The 14,631-nt window shown below is 43.6% G+C and overlaps 1 protein-coding gene across 3 annotated transcripts in view; it reads right to left on the bottom strand.

Annotated features, from left to right (window-relative positions):
• The window catches only part of tbl1x (transducin beta like 1 X-linked), a 35,025-nt gene that overhangs the window by 2,212 nt on the left and 18,182 nt on the right, over positions 1–14,631 (bottom strand). Inside the window, exons 2-15 of one of the 3 annotated variants that reach the window (XM_086266125.1) lie at positions 4,794–4,907; positions 4,505–4,609; positions 3,927–4,072; positions 3,405–3,624; positions 2,713–2,845; positions 2,406–2,547; positions 2,239–2,302; positions 1,993–2,090; positions 1,492–1,552; positions 1,255–1,376; positions 1,095–1,169; positions 873–1,000; positions 281–446; positions 96–197 (exon numbers count right to left, since the gene is read on the bottom strand). In XM_086266125.1, coding sequence (XP_086122251.1) covers positions 96–197; positions 281–446; positions 873–1,000; positions 1,095–1,169; positions 1,255–1,376; positions 1,492–1,552; positions 1,993–2,090; positions 2,239–2,302; positions 2,406–2,547; positions 2,713–2,845; positions 3,405–3,624; positions 3,927–4,072; positions 4,505–4,562 — 1,515 coding nt within the window. In that variant the 5' untranslated portion in view covers positions 4,563–4,609; positions 4,794–4,907. The remainder of the gene's footprint in view (positions 1–95; positions 198–280; positions 447–872; positions 1,001–1,094; positions 1,170–1,254; positions 1,377–1,491; positions 1,553–1,992; positions 2,091–2,238; positions 2,303–2,405; positions 2,548–2,712; positions 2,846–3,404; positions 3,625–3,926; positions 4,073–4,504; positions 4,610–4,793; positions 4,908–14,631) is intronic. The other 2 variants (XM_086266126.1, XM_086266124.1) reach the window with 2 other exon arrangements.

Below are 14,631 nucleotides of genomic sequence, written 5' to 3'. Positions count from 1 at the left end.
TGCATTTTTACTCGCTGTTCTTCAAATATTGGTCGTGAGAGCTTTCTGACATTTTTGTTTTATTTGAAATTAAAACTAAAATCAAAACAGCTTACCGAGCCGTCTGAGGCACTGGCACCAACTTTGTCTCCGGTGCTGTTCCAGCACACCTCGAAGATGCCGCCAGTACCCCTGTAGCTGTGCACCAAGGCTCCAGTCTGAAACAAAGCCACAAACAAATGACAATTAATTGTCTCTTCTCTGTCGTTTGGCACAGTATAAATTCCAGTCCGGCTCTTACCGTAGTATTCCAAATGTGGACACATTTATCAAAGGAGCCGCTGGCTAGGTGTTTGCCATCAGGGCTGAAGGCCACGCTGTAGACCGGTTCCTGGTGCCTGGTCAGTGTATGAATACAAACTCCTCGTTCAACATCCCACAGTCGCACTGTAGAGTCAAAAGAAGCGCTGTGTGGAGAACAGAGGATAGGAATCAGATGGTTAAGCAGCATCAAAGCATCCTAATAATCAGTTTCTTCAATAAATGCTAGTTTTTATTTCCACTGCTTTATATTGCAGAGGAAGACACGGGAAAAAAAAATTCCATTATTGAAAGCTACCCATTTGCATCATTTCAGTTTTTAAAGGCCATGTCCTAACCTATTTCACATTGCCTGTTATATCAAACTCTAAATTTACTGAAGACTAAAGTAAATGCAGAATGAGACATAGTTTCTTATCATCAAGAAGCATCGGGGCTTGTGGCCTTCGCAAACACATCTATAAGGTTCAACATACACACAGCTCATAGTGAACACAACAAGCCAGGACTTCATTAAAAGTTGACCCGTGTGATCGGTATTGAATGAGAGTTATATATAGTCAATCTCCTACCTGGCAAGCATGATGTTGGCGTTGGGGTTATTTGTGCTGGGGCCTGTGGGGCTCCACTTGATAGTGTAGATTTCTTTACTGTGAGCCTGGAGGTCATGGACACATGACTCCTGCTTCATACTCCAAATCTGCACGTGAGGGGAATGGCAAGAGCAAAGTATGTATGAATACAAATCAATGTGTTTGTTTTCTTTAACCTCCAAGACCGGAGACTGGTCTTACCTTTAAGGTCATGTCATCCGAGCAGGAGGCAAGCAGCATACCTGATGGGTCCCACTTAATGGCATTAACTTCATTCTGCAAAACAACGCTCATTAGCATGTATGTTGAGGTAGAACTAAAGTTAGTGTGAGAGAGAGATGGGGTCAGAAAAGCTGCTCACCGTGTGGCCCTGGAAAGTCTTGAGGGGGCGGTCGCTGCCAAGTCGACATACGTGGATGCACATGTCTGTGCTGCAAGAGGCAAACGTGGTGTTGTTCTGCCAGTCAACATCCAGTGCTGGGGCTGTGCACAAATCCATACTCATTAGGGTTGCACGATCGCAACTGAGCAGCAGTCACTTTGTATCATATTCATTATCTATAACAGTCATTTATCTGGATACATGAATTCGCTTTACCTGAGTGGAAAGGGAACTGCTGTTTGGCTTCTCCTGTGTGTGCGTCCCAAATGATTGTCGTCTGGAAAAGTTACAATTGCATTTTAAAACACAAGCTCAACTTTTCTGCACAAATGCACATGCCTCATCTGTCGTTCGATGGTCCATAAACCCATCTGCAGTTAATGTCACCGACTCAGTTTGCTTAACCTTTCTTGGTAAAGTTTTACTCCATTCCATTTGATTAAATGTCTGTTGTGCTATAAAAAAGACAAATTAATCGTAAAAGACAGATAAGAAAATTTAATGTGGGAGCCAAAAATTTCAGGCTTCTTTCCCTGTTTTTAATACTGTTAAGAATTTTAGGCTATGGATATGAGAAAATGATATGTCAGAGATTTAGTCTTTGTCTGATGAGCAAAAAAAGGCTGGTTTGAAACAAAAAAAGCAAACAAAACCCCCCAAAACACAAGGATATTATTAGTGAAAGACAAATCCACGCCTGGGGATCTTTAGGAGTACCTTATCTACACCAGCGCTGAGAATACAGTTCCCCTTCTTGTTCCACTTGAGTGCAAATATGGGCCCTTTATGTTGACCCAATGTGCTTGCCAGATTTCCTAATGGATAAGAGTAATATCAGTTTCTCTTAGAAAAGATCCCTCACAAAATTGTCACGAAGGTTACATTTTTCACATCAACAATGTCAAAAAATAAAAATCTAATGGCAAAAGAAACAACAATGTGTGACAATGATGGAGGACATACCATCCTTTGTCCATATCCTGGCAAATCCATCATACGAGCCTGTTGCCAGGAGAGTCCCATCGCTCTGTTGGACGACAACATAACAGAACTGTTACCTGACGGCACTGCCTGTTTACCAGATGGTAAAGGTACGAGAGGAAAGATGTGATGTATGATCTGAAACCTACATTCCAGTCTAGGGAGGTGACATCTTTGTTGCTGGGGACATCCTGGCCACCTTCTCGGATACAGTGGCGCAGCACCAGCTGGGTGGAGATCGAGTTATTATTCTCGTTCAGGTTCCAGATCCTGGCAGTGGAGTCCCCCGAACTGAACCAACCAACATAACAGGAGGCGGTCAAATGATTGTGGAAATACAACCTATCAGCAGTGTTTTTTTATAAAGCTAGATGTCTTACACCACAGCGTAAATACAATACAGCACGATTCATGCAGGATGAATTAAGATGTGTTTCAGCACAGACAGAGACTGACCCTGAGGCCAACAGATCGCTGACAGGGTTCCAGGCGCAGATGAAAACTTCAGACTCGTGGCCTCTGAGTACTGTAGCTTTACTGGCTGGTATCTCAACATCCACATCCATCTCCATAGGCTCACTGTGGTTATCTGAGGAGTGGACAGATACATATTTTATGTACATTAACATACACGCAAAACACAGATTTGCCTACAATTCTCAGCAAGTTTTAAGCATTGTGTAGATTTACCATTAATGTTTACAGTATTTAGTTTAGACAATTGTCAAAGGAGGTGAATATATTACTTTTCAAGCAACAGGGGGCCAACAAAGAAAATCAGTAATCTATTCAAAAAAGTCAACTAAAGTATATATTGATGTGCTTCAACTACTATGACATCTCTAATTTTAAAAGCAACTCTCAAGCTGTTATATTCCAGTAAGAAGACTCTGACCTATGCATCATATATTACTTCACACATGTTGGGCAATGGAAAATGGCTATCACTGCTACAGACATAACTGAATATACAGTAACTGACTGTGAGCTTGACACACATCTGTAACACAATGAGGTCACATTAACAGATCTCAGAAATGTATTACATGAGTCACCATTTCTGTCATGACTCAGATATTTGGGTTAAAGTTAAGAGACAAAATGTAGTGACTGTAAGCTGCGACCAACGATATTAATGTTCAACTTACTCATGTTGTGAGTACCATTCTCCTCGCCATTGACAGTGGCTTCTCCATTTTTTGGCGCATTGGACTGGATTCCAGAGGTTGAAGCTGTTATGGTACAGGTGGTCTGCTGCTGGGCTAGTCTGTCGCGGAAGGCCTGCTGCCGCGTCTGCACCACATCTGGCATCACCGCGTCAATGAGCGACAGTGACTCAATCGGTCGACCGTCAAAGACCGTGCCGTCCTGTCATCACAAGAGGAGTTAAGAACGCATGGTGGAGGGGTGTGGTTTTTAATTAGTGACTCGTCTCGTTTCCCTGATAATCGTCAATTACAAAGGTGAAGAGTGCTTCCTAATTGGCAGCCTAATACAAACACACTTCAGGGCTTCTTCCAGTACAAGACGACGTAAATGTGTGTGGGGGGGGGGGAATAAGCACTTGCAGTTACCCTAGCGAGTCGGCATCAAGATCAAAGTCTGTCTTTGTATCATTAAGCAACAGAAGACATCTGTGGGAGTCAGTAACAGCAGGTCCCAGCCCTCACCTCATTAATGCTGATTTCTGCCTCCACATACTGGAGTCCTTTCTGCAGGATAGAGATGAGAGCAGCAGGGGGCACTAGTGTTCCATTGATGTTGGATTGGCTGATGTGGCTCTCAATGCCAAAGGTGAATGCTGAGTGGGAGAAACCTGAAAACAAAACACCATTCACATTCATTAACAGCAGAGTGCCAAGCACAAGATGTGCACAAACACAACACAAATATTCAAAGAAAAGTCTTGTCTGATCCAATCAAAGCTAAGAGTAATTGAATACAACAACAAAATGGAATAACAAGCATGACATTTGAGAGTACAATAAGGCATGCCAATTTTCAGTGTTGACCTCTCAGAGCTGCTAGTAGCTTGTACACTGCCAGATGGCTTCAGACAGTCTCAATAAACAGTAATAAAAGACAACAGCTAGGGTTTCGGGACTGATCCAGATCCTTTAAATTCAGATCCCTGAGTACAATAGCATGCTGATATATCAAGAGCAATGCAACACTGTGTTTTCACATGGTGCTTACATCCTAAATTTACAAAGAAGAAAAAAAAAAAAAAGACATTTAAGAGGCAAACCTGACTCTTGGAGATATCTGTAGACCAAGAAGTTCACTTCGTCGCTGGTAATACTCATCTTAGCCCAGTGAAAGGAGGCGGTATGTTGGAAGGCTGAGCTCACTCCTGAGAAGAGATCAAGATTGGGATCTGAGATTAATATTTAGGTCTGTGCTCTGGCATGTGACATTTACAAATCCATAGTTTTATTGACCCGAATGCCATTTGGCATCTCCTACTGGTAAAAATAGTTACACAATGTGTCTTTGCATAGTGATACAGCTATGCGCAGACAAACAAACACACGCACGGGAAAGCCCTCACTTCCACTTCCTGTTAGTTCATTCACACTCTGGTCTTAACCACTGCTGCATGACTCGATCCTCTGATGTTGTTAAGCGCTGGATTAGTTCCTCCCAAAAATCTACATTCAGAACAAAAAGCAAGTAGATGGAATAAGCTTTGATTTTAGGATATCAAGCATGACTCTACTGCCCATCTAGTGACTTAAAATTAATCATAGCAGCCCACCTAACCTTCCAGTTTAAACAAATACAAGTATTTAATAACAGTACTTACGTTAACAATTAAATCAAAATGGAGTAACATTGTTAATTCTAACAATTTTTGGTTGCTGTACTGTTCATAATCTCCCACATGCTTTACAAGAACAGAGTAAATGAAGCTGGAAAAAAACCTTGTATATACACCCACAGAAACAATGTAAACACACACAAATTTATAGTAAACACCACAAGAACGAAAATGTCAGAGCAGCAGACAACAAAGCAAAGGAACCAAATTAAACCTGGGAATGCACAAAGACACACATCTAACCATTTCCTGCTCTCCCAATAAGAAGTAAACAGATGGACATTTCACCATAAAGAGACATAAAGGGATGCTGTCAGCTATGAAGACTGCATGGCTGTCCAACTTTCATTCCATACACTATCCAGGCCCACTCAAGATTCCCTTCGGTAGCATAGCAACAAGAGAGATCGAGCAAAATAGACAGAGCGGTGTTGTCCCAATTACCAGTGGGCATAAAGCCAGAGGGCTTGAACATTTTACTCAACATGAATTATTCACTCTTTCACCTTGGTATATTCTTTCAAATTGGGTCTACCTTTGTTGTAGCCCCATAGAGATGCCGAGGACTGGAATAATAGCTACCTCTAACTAGTGCAGCAAGCTTCTTTTATATTTTTGAACATAAAAGACTATGTCATTATACTCGGAGCAAAGACGCTCGCAACTGCAAAACATACACCTGAATGTCAGAAGCATTACATGGACAACAGTTTTATTCTCATTTCATCGATTGCTGAAGCATATGATAATGACAGACACATTTCACTCAAGGTAAGAGTTCTTTTACCCTCTTCTTCCAAAGAATAAACAATGCTAAGCTTGTCTACCTTCATCGATGTACCCAGTTCTGGCCCACAGCCCTCATGTTTCCCCTTTAGCTAATTAGCTTACATATGGGACTAAGACAGACTAGCCACATCAAAGCGTTCAGCCACTGCTCCCAGGGCCTCTATAGCTACATACCAAACAACTGGAAACATCATCAAATGGGAGTCTAGAGAGAGAGATGCTGGTCTCATCAGCAGCACCAATAAAGCCTCTATCAGATGGGCACATGATGCAACCGTCCATTACACAACACGCTGTGCATTCAAGACTCCTTTGACTAAACACTGGGCTAACCAGAGAAGATGCCAACCTCTGTCCTGCAAAGGTTTATCAGTTCAGATGAACTCAGATAAGCACAGAAGAAAAACATGAGACATCCAAACTGATTGTACGCTTACAGGATCGTAGGATTTGTAGGACTTATTAGAGGGCTGTCTAATGTGCTTAGCAACATGCAAATAAAATCAAACACATTGTTGATCGTAAACCACACGGCTCAGTTTGAAATAGAAATCTGATTCATGTCACTTATTGCACAGGTAAGAGAAAAATACTCAACAATGAAACACGTAACCCTACTTTGTGAAATGCTTTCAGTCTCTCAGCTGGCAGATTTGATTAATGTCCTGTCAATCAACGGAAACAAAGCAGCAAATTGCACTCCAGCAAAACCAGTCTTCATGTGGCAAATACACATACGAGAAATCAGATGACGCATCTGAAATACAAATCAGCGTGTGAGCAACAGTTACAGAAATACCCATCTGTTTTCTATATTAAGCTACCATTATCATCTTAAGAGTTTCCTGTCTTCACTTCGTCTTAGAGACTGTATTAAAACGGACAAAAAAAATAAAACCTCATCACAACGAACATGCCTGCATGGTGATATTGACACCATTTACAGGCGGAAGAAAAATATAGCTCTACAATCGTATCAACTCTGTCAAATGGAAAACATGTGACTGCAAAGCAAAAAATAAAAATAAAAATGGAAATTGCTAGAGTTGATAAAAATCACCTAATGGGTCAATTATGAGCATCCCTGCTGAGGACATCAGGCTCACTGCAGCCACTCTCACTATACTGCCTCTAAGACGACACCCTCATAATCCACCTTTGACCATCACACTAAACCAAACAAAGCCTGCTTAATGCCTCCTTAGTGTTCACATAGCATGTTATTGTTTCTGAATTCATGATATGTTAATGCGAAGCGATGTGCTAATCTGAATTCATGTGCATATCCCTGTATACCAGCACACTATGACCCAGACCTCAATTCAGCTCTGATTTCTGCTCAATTTATGGTCGTGCGTGGATGTCGAGTGTAGCTCTACGGCTACACAGATAACATAATTACTGGATTGAAACCAACGCAGATGCTGGAGTGCAGTCCTTCAGAAAGCCAACAGTATGTTGCCTGACTGATGACATTACAAGATTACAGCAGGTTTAAAGCCAACTGGTTGAAAAGCTGATTAAAATAGGAAAGTGAGTGGTGAGTGTGCACCACAAAGAAGAAGAATCACAAAATTACAAATGAATACATAAATAAGAAGCACACATTAAAAACATAAACAATGGCTGCAGAGAACAGTCTATACGTTTAAATTATAAATTGTGTCTTCTCTGCAACAGAGCGAAAGCCAGAGAACCAACAAGAGCCAAAACTGAACAAAGTAGCACACATTACTGGCTGTTCCACATAGGGCTGGGCCATATTATACCGTTCACGATAATACCGGTATAAAGTTTGGCAACGATAGGAAAATGAAATATCGCGATAGAATGTGGGCAAAATGCGCATGCGCAGTGCCTTTGTTTTCATACGCACATGGCAGAAAAAGTATGGCGGCAATGGAGGATGACACGGACGAAGGCGCGTCTTTGAATGAAGCGGGTGAGCCAGAATTGGTCAGTAAAAACGGTGCAACTTCGGTGGTGTGGAAGTGGTTTGGTTTTTGTCCATCGGATACCCACCAAAGCAAAATTTTTTGTAGAACATGCAAGCGGGCCATCGCGGCGAAGGGAGGAAACACTACAAACCTATTTTATCATTTGAAGCAGAAGCACTCCTCTGAGTACAAAAAAGCCATTAAAGCACGTGAAGAGTTGTCCGCTTCAACTAGCGAGGTGGTAAGACCAAAGAAGATGACTCAACAAACAATCAACGTAGCTTTAAATAGCTCCATGCCTTATGACAAAAGTAACAAACGCTGGGGGGAGCTAACTAATGCAGTGACACATTGTTTAGCCAGGGATATGATGCCTATTCAGAGTGTGGAAAGAGAAGGTTTCAAAAAGATGCTTAAAACGTTCGATCCACGCTACAAGCTACCCACAAAGAAATACTTCTCTAAAGTCGCCTTGCCTGCTTTATATGAAGAGATCCGTACTGAGGTGTCAAATGCGTTATCTTCGGTGGAGTTTTTTGCGTCCACCACGGACATGTGGGTCAAGCCGAACATCAGACCCCTACATGAGCCTCACAATACATTATGTGGACAAAGACTGGAAGCTACAAAACAAGTGCCTCGAAACATGTTTTTTCCCCGAGGACCATACTGGGGAAAATATAGCCAGAGTCTTAAAAGAGTTCCTCAGCTCGTGGAATCTTCAGGAGGAAAAACAAGTGTGTGTGACGACTGACAACGGGGCCAACATTGTGAAAGCCGTCACACTCAACAACTGGACCAGACTTTCATGCTTCGGACATCGCCTGCACATTGCAATAGGTACGTTTTTTTGTTGCTATAGGTAAGTTAATTATAACGTCAGATTAAGAACTTATTGTATTAGTTTAAATGATGGCAATAATACTGTTTGTGTTATTAATCTCTGAATGTGGGTAGTTGTACTGCAAGAGATATATATATATATATATATATATATATATATATATATATATATATATATATATATATATATATATATATATATATATATATATATACCACTACGCTATCCAGCGTAGTGGTATGTATATGTATATATATATATATAGGTTAAACTACACGCCTTTGGAACAGCCTTTGGAACAGAGGATCGCAAGTTCGATTCCTGCCTGGGGCGTCTGTATCCAGTAAGGGTCCTAAGGCTAGACCCCCTATGCTAAGCAAGCCTACCGCAGACATGAGCGAGACAGATAAATATGAAGGCATGCCGGCTCGGACGTCGCCCGGATCAACAAGGTCCGCGTCAGGTGTTGAGGAACCAGGGCACCCTGACGAAAAGTGGGCTACTGGAACAAGAAGGCATCGGTGGGCAAGGGACGAAAACAGGGCGTTGTTGGAATGCTACTACGCAAGTAACCCCGGCGGAAGGGGCTACATGAATAGGATGAGGGACCTATGGATTCTTCGATACCCAACATCCACAATGACGGCGAAACAACTAGTAGCTCAGTGTTCCAACATTCGAAAGAAGGGACTGCTCTCACAGCTAGAGATTGACGAGGTACAACACAAATGCTACGGCAAGGAGGAGTCAGGACGCCAGGTCAGGGGGGAGATATCATCACCCCCACCCGAGATTGGGTACATAGCCCCAAGTGCGATAGGAGAATAGGATCATGGCCAAGCTTGAAACCTGGATCCCCCGTAGCCGGTCACCAAGATTACGTGAAGTACCCTCAGAAGGTCTGCTAGATGATGTTAATGCAGCACTACGGGCAATACCTACAACCACGATTACCGACACTAACAAGCTGATCTACAATACGGCAGCAGTGATCAGTGAGATGCTTGGCTACAAGTTGAACAGCCACAAGGGGCAGTACCCTCCATGGAGAAGGAGGCTAGAGGGCAAGATCAAAGTAGCACGGAGGGAGGTTAGCCAACTAACGGAGTTGCAGAAAGGTGCGACAAATAAGGTGCCTAAGAAATACAGCAAGCTGTCCATACCTGAGGCCTTGGAAACTGCCAAGCAAAGACTCACAGCCTTGGCCAGCCGCTTGAGGAGGTACACCAGAGAGATCGAAGGCAGGAGAATAAACCAGCTGTTCTCCACAGAACCAGCAAAGGTGTACTCTCAGTGGCAAGGGAACAATAAGAGAACAGCACCACCAAGGCTGGAGACGGAGCAATACTGGAAGAGCATATGGGAGAAGGATGCAACCCATAACGGCAATGCTCAGTGGCTAGTGGATCTGAGGGCAGACCACAGCGACCTCCCTGAACAGGGTCCAGTAACCATCACAGTGGCAGATATCCAAGAAAGGGTCTCCAGTATGAAGAGTTGGACAGCACCAGGGCCCGACATGGTTCACGCCTACTGGCTGAAGAAGCTGACTGCACTCCACGAGCGTCTGGCAGCACAAATGAACCAGCTGCTAGTTAACGAGAGACACCCGGAATGGCTAACTGAAGGCCGGACGGTCCTGATCCCCAAGGACCCCAAGAAGGGACCGGTCCCCTCCAACTACCGACCAATAACCTGCCTCAGTACTACATGGAAGCTCCTGTCAGGCATCATATCGGCTAAGATGAACAGGCACATGGGTCAATACATGAGCGGGACACAGAAAGGAATTGGCAAGAATACCAGAGGTGCAAAACACCAGCTACTGGTAGACAGAACAATCAGCCGAGACTGCAAGACCAGACTGACCAACCTGTGCACTGCCTGGATTGATTACAAGAAGGCCTATGACTCAGTGCCCCACAGCTGGATACTGGAATGCCTAGAATTGTACAAGATCAATGGGACCCTAAGAGCCTTCATCAGGAACTCAATGGGGATGTGGCGTACAACACTAGAGGCCAACTCCAAGCCCATAGCACAAGTTACCATCAAGTGCGGGATCTACCAAGGAGATGCTCTGTCCCCACTACTGTTCTGCATAGGCCTGAACCCCCTCAGTGAGATCATTAACAAGACTGGCTACGGATACCGACTACGGAACGGAGCAGTTGTCAGCCACCTCCTGTACATGGATGACATCAAGCTGTATGCCAAGAGTGAACGAGACATCGATTCACTGATCCACACTACCAGGCTATACAGCAATGACATTGGAATGTCGTTCGGACTGGAGAAGTGTAGTCGGATGGTAACAAAGAGAGGGAAGGTAGTCAGAACTGAGGGGATTGAACTACCAGAAGGCAACATTGCAGACATAGAGGACAGTTACAAGTACCTGGGGATCCCGCAGGCAAATGGGAACCATGAAGAGGCCGCTAGAAAGGCTGCAACCACCAAGTACCTGCAGAGGGTCAGGCAAGTCCTGAGGAGTCAGCTGAATGGTAAGAACAAGATCCGGGCCATCAACACGTACGCCCTGCCCGTGATCAGGTACCCTGCTGGGGTAATAGGCTGGCCAAAGGAGGAGATAGAAGCCACTGACATAAAGACAAGAAAGCTCCTTACCATGCATGGAGGGTTTCACCCCAAGTCCAGCACCCTGAGGCTGTACGCTAAGCGGAAGGAAGGGGGCCGGGGACTGGTGAGTGTCAGCACCACAGTCCAGGATGAGACAAGGAACATCCAAGAATACATTGGGAAGATGGCCCCAACTGACCGAGTGCTCAGTGAATACCTCAGGCAGCAGAAACCCAAGAAAGAGGAGGGAGACGAGGAACCATCATGGAAGGACAGGCCCCTGCACGGTATGTACCACCGGCAGATAGAGGAGGTGGCTGATATCCAGAAATCCTACCAGTGGCTGGACAAAGCTGGACTGAAAGACAGCACAGAGGCACTAATCATGGCAGCACAAGAACAAGCTCTGAGTACAAGATCCATAGAGGCTGGGGTCTATCACACCAGGCAAGACCCCAGGTGCAGGCTGTGTAAAGATGCCCCAGAGACAATCCAGCACATAACAGCAGGGTGCAAGATGCTAGCAGGCAAGGCATACATGGAACGCCATAACCAAGTGGCCGGCATAGTGTACAGGAACATCTGTGCCGAGTATAACCTAGAAGTCCCGAGGTCAAAATGGGAGATGCCCCCAAGGGTGGTGGAGAATGACCGAGCTAAGATCCTGTGGGACTTCCAGATACAGACGGACAAAATGGTGGTGGCTAACCAACCGGACATAGTGGTGGTAGACAAACAGAAGAAGACGGCCGTAGTGATCGATGTAGCGGTTCCGAATGACAGCAATATCAGGAAGAAGGAACACGAGAAGCTGGAGAAATACCAAGGGCTCAGAGAAGAGCTCGAGAGGATGTGGAGGGTGAAGGTAACGGTGGTCCCCGTGGTAATCGGAGCACTAGGTGCGGTGACTCCCAAGCTAGGCGAGTGGCTCCAGCAGATCCCGGGAACAACATCGGAGATCTCTGTCCAGAAGAGCGCAGTCCTGGGAACAGCTAAGATACTGTGCAGGACCCTCAAGCTCCCAGGCCTCTGGTAGAGGACCCGAGCTTGAAGGATAAACCGCCCGCAGGGGCGCGCTGGGTGTTTTTTTTTTTATATATATATATATATATATATATATATATATATATTAATATATATTAGAGAGAGAGAGAGACCACACCACACCGCATTAATAGTGCTGTTGAAACTGTGTTTCCTTTTAAATGTATGTCTTTTAGAAAGAAGTGTGAAGGACCCAAGGATCGAACGAGCAGTTGGAGTGGGAAAGAAGATTGTTGCTGCTTTTGGCCATAGCTGGAAGCGCCAGCGAGCTCTGCAGGCTGCCCAAAAGGAACTGGGCCTACCAGAACACAAACTCATAACTGAATGTTGCACTCGTTGGGGTTCAAAGCAGAGAATGATCCAACGGCTGCTGGAACAAGAAAAAGCTATAACACAGGTTTTAGCTGCTGATAAAACCACAAGGCACCTCATGTTGACATGGCAAGACATTGAAGTGCTTGACTCGGTCAGCACTGCACTGAATCCACTCCTAGAGTTTACAGATGCTTTCTCTGCTGAAGAGTATGTAACCATTTCATGTGTTAAGCCTGTTCTTCAGATGTTTAACAATGACATGTTAAAAGTAAAAGAAGGTGACACTGAGCTGACCAAAGACATCAAAACAGCAATACTTGACTACATGAACAAAAGCTACACAGACAGTGTCACAGAGAGGCTTGTTAACATGGCTTCTTTCCTTGATCCACGGTTTCATACAGAATATTTCAGTGAGAGAGAAAGCAAAGCCATCAAAGTTCAAGTCATGAGTGAACTAGAGCATCTTGTCCCACACCAGGGTATCACAGGTTTTTCAGAAACACTTCATACATCTACTGGTGACCAAACAAATCAGGGAGCTGTTAAAAAGCAAAAGAAGAGTCTCGGGAGTTTTTTGAAGGGACCAGTTAGTGGCAAGATGGAGGTAACTGCAGAGAGGTTATCATCTGAACTGAGATGTTATGTGAATAGTCCACCAGCAGACAGTGAGTGTGATCCTCTTTCGTGGTGGAAAGTTCACACAGTAAACTTTCCCCACATCAGCAGATTAGCTAGGAAATACCTCTGCATTCCAGCAACTAGCTCTGCATCTGAAAGGTTGTTCAGCACAGGTGGAAATGTTGTAACTTGTCAAAGGTCCTCCCTTAAGCCCGCATCTGTGAACATGTTAGTGTTTCTGACAAAGAATCTTAAAACTTGAAATGTAGAAAAACTTCCAGGAGCAGTAGCATAATTTATCTGTTTTTTGTTTGTTTTGTTTTTACTCAAGAGTTTGTGCAATATTATTATTTGACTTATTGATTTTGCACACTGCACTTTTGTTACAAAGCACCTCTTAAGTTTTGTGGATATACATGATTATGGATAACCATGTATATAACAGGATAACCACTGTTGAATTTTGTGTGGCTGTAATGCACGTTAAAATAAACAGCTGCTTGTTTAAACAAAAACAAATTGATGGGGTTTTTTTCCACTAAAAAAAGTTGTAGAGTTGTATTTTGTTTTGCGTCAATTATATCGTCAGTTATATCGTTATCGCAAATTTTCAAATCTATATCGTGATAAATATTTTTTGCCATATCGCCCTGCCCTAGTTCCACATATCTGACAGTGTCCCCAAGTGACACAGTGGCAACATGTAGACACGGGTCTGGTTAGCTCTGTGCAGCAACAGCACAATACTAAAGCAATATTGTGCCAGGACTGTGCCTCTGCTGCTGGCTAAAAAACGTGACAACAATGCCCAGCAATGCTGTGGCTGAATGCTTCGAGATATTTTCAGTGTTGAAATAGACAACTTAGACTTTTGCCAGTATGTTTTTCTGCCCAGTTACTGCATAGTTGATTTATTTATCCAGGTACTACAGCTTTGGATTTGATCTTATCATAGCAGATAATGTGAATGTAGAAATAGCAGGTACTAGCTGATACTCAAAGACTCACAAGAAATATGAAACTGGATGTCAGATATAAGGACAGATGTCTCTTTTCTTTTCCTTTTTATTCTTTTTGCAGAAAGACCAAGGATAGTCAGCACCTAACACTTCCCTCTACAGACGCTCTGTCGATAAATTAGTACATTCCTAAGAAACAGACATGACTAACATATGATGCAATTCACAGAAGGTGGCAGTGTTGGGGGAGGGGGAACTCAAATTGTCATGCTATGCTGTTACAGCGTTTTTCCAACTTCCTTGTTTTGAGCTTCACATTTTGAACTGTGACCACAGAGGGATATCAGATGAAAGACTGGAGAGTAGTATGAAAGCTGGTCAAATCTTAATTTGTATGAAGTCAAATTTCAAATTAGAGACTTTTTTTTGGAAAAGGGGTGGTTATAAAGCTCAGAAACCTGCTTC

This window comes from Aulonocara sp. 'chitande type north' Nkhata Bay, linkage group LG16 (assembly GCF_057382095.1).
Source record: "Aulonocara sp. 'chitande type north' Nkhata Bay isolate Kocher_YH1m ecotype deep benthic linkage group LG16, A_spYH_male_GT1.1, whole genome shotgun sequence".
NCBI classification, from domain to species: Eukaryota; Metazoa; Chordata; class Actinopteri; order Cichliformes; family Cichlidae; genus Aulonocara; species Aulonocara sp. 'chitande type north' Nkhata Bay.
Note: the sequence above shows the minus strand (reverse complement) of the source record. Positions and strands in the feature narration are given on the sequence as shown.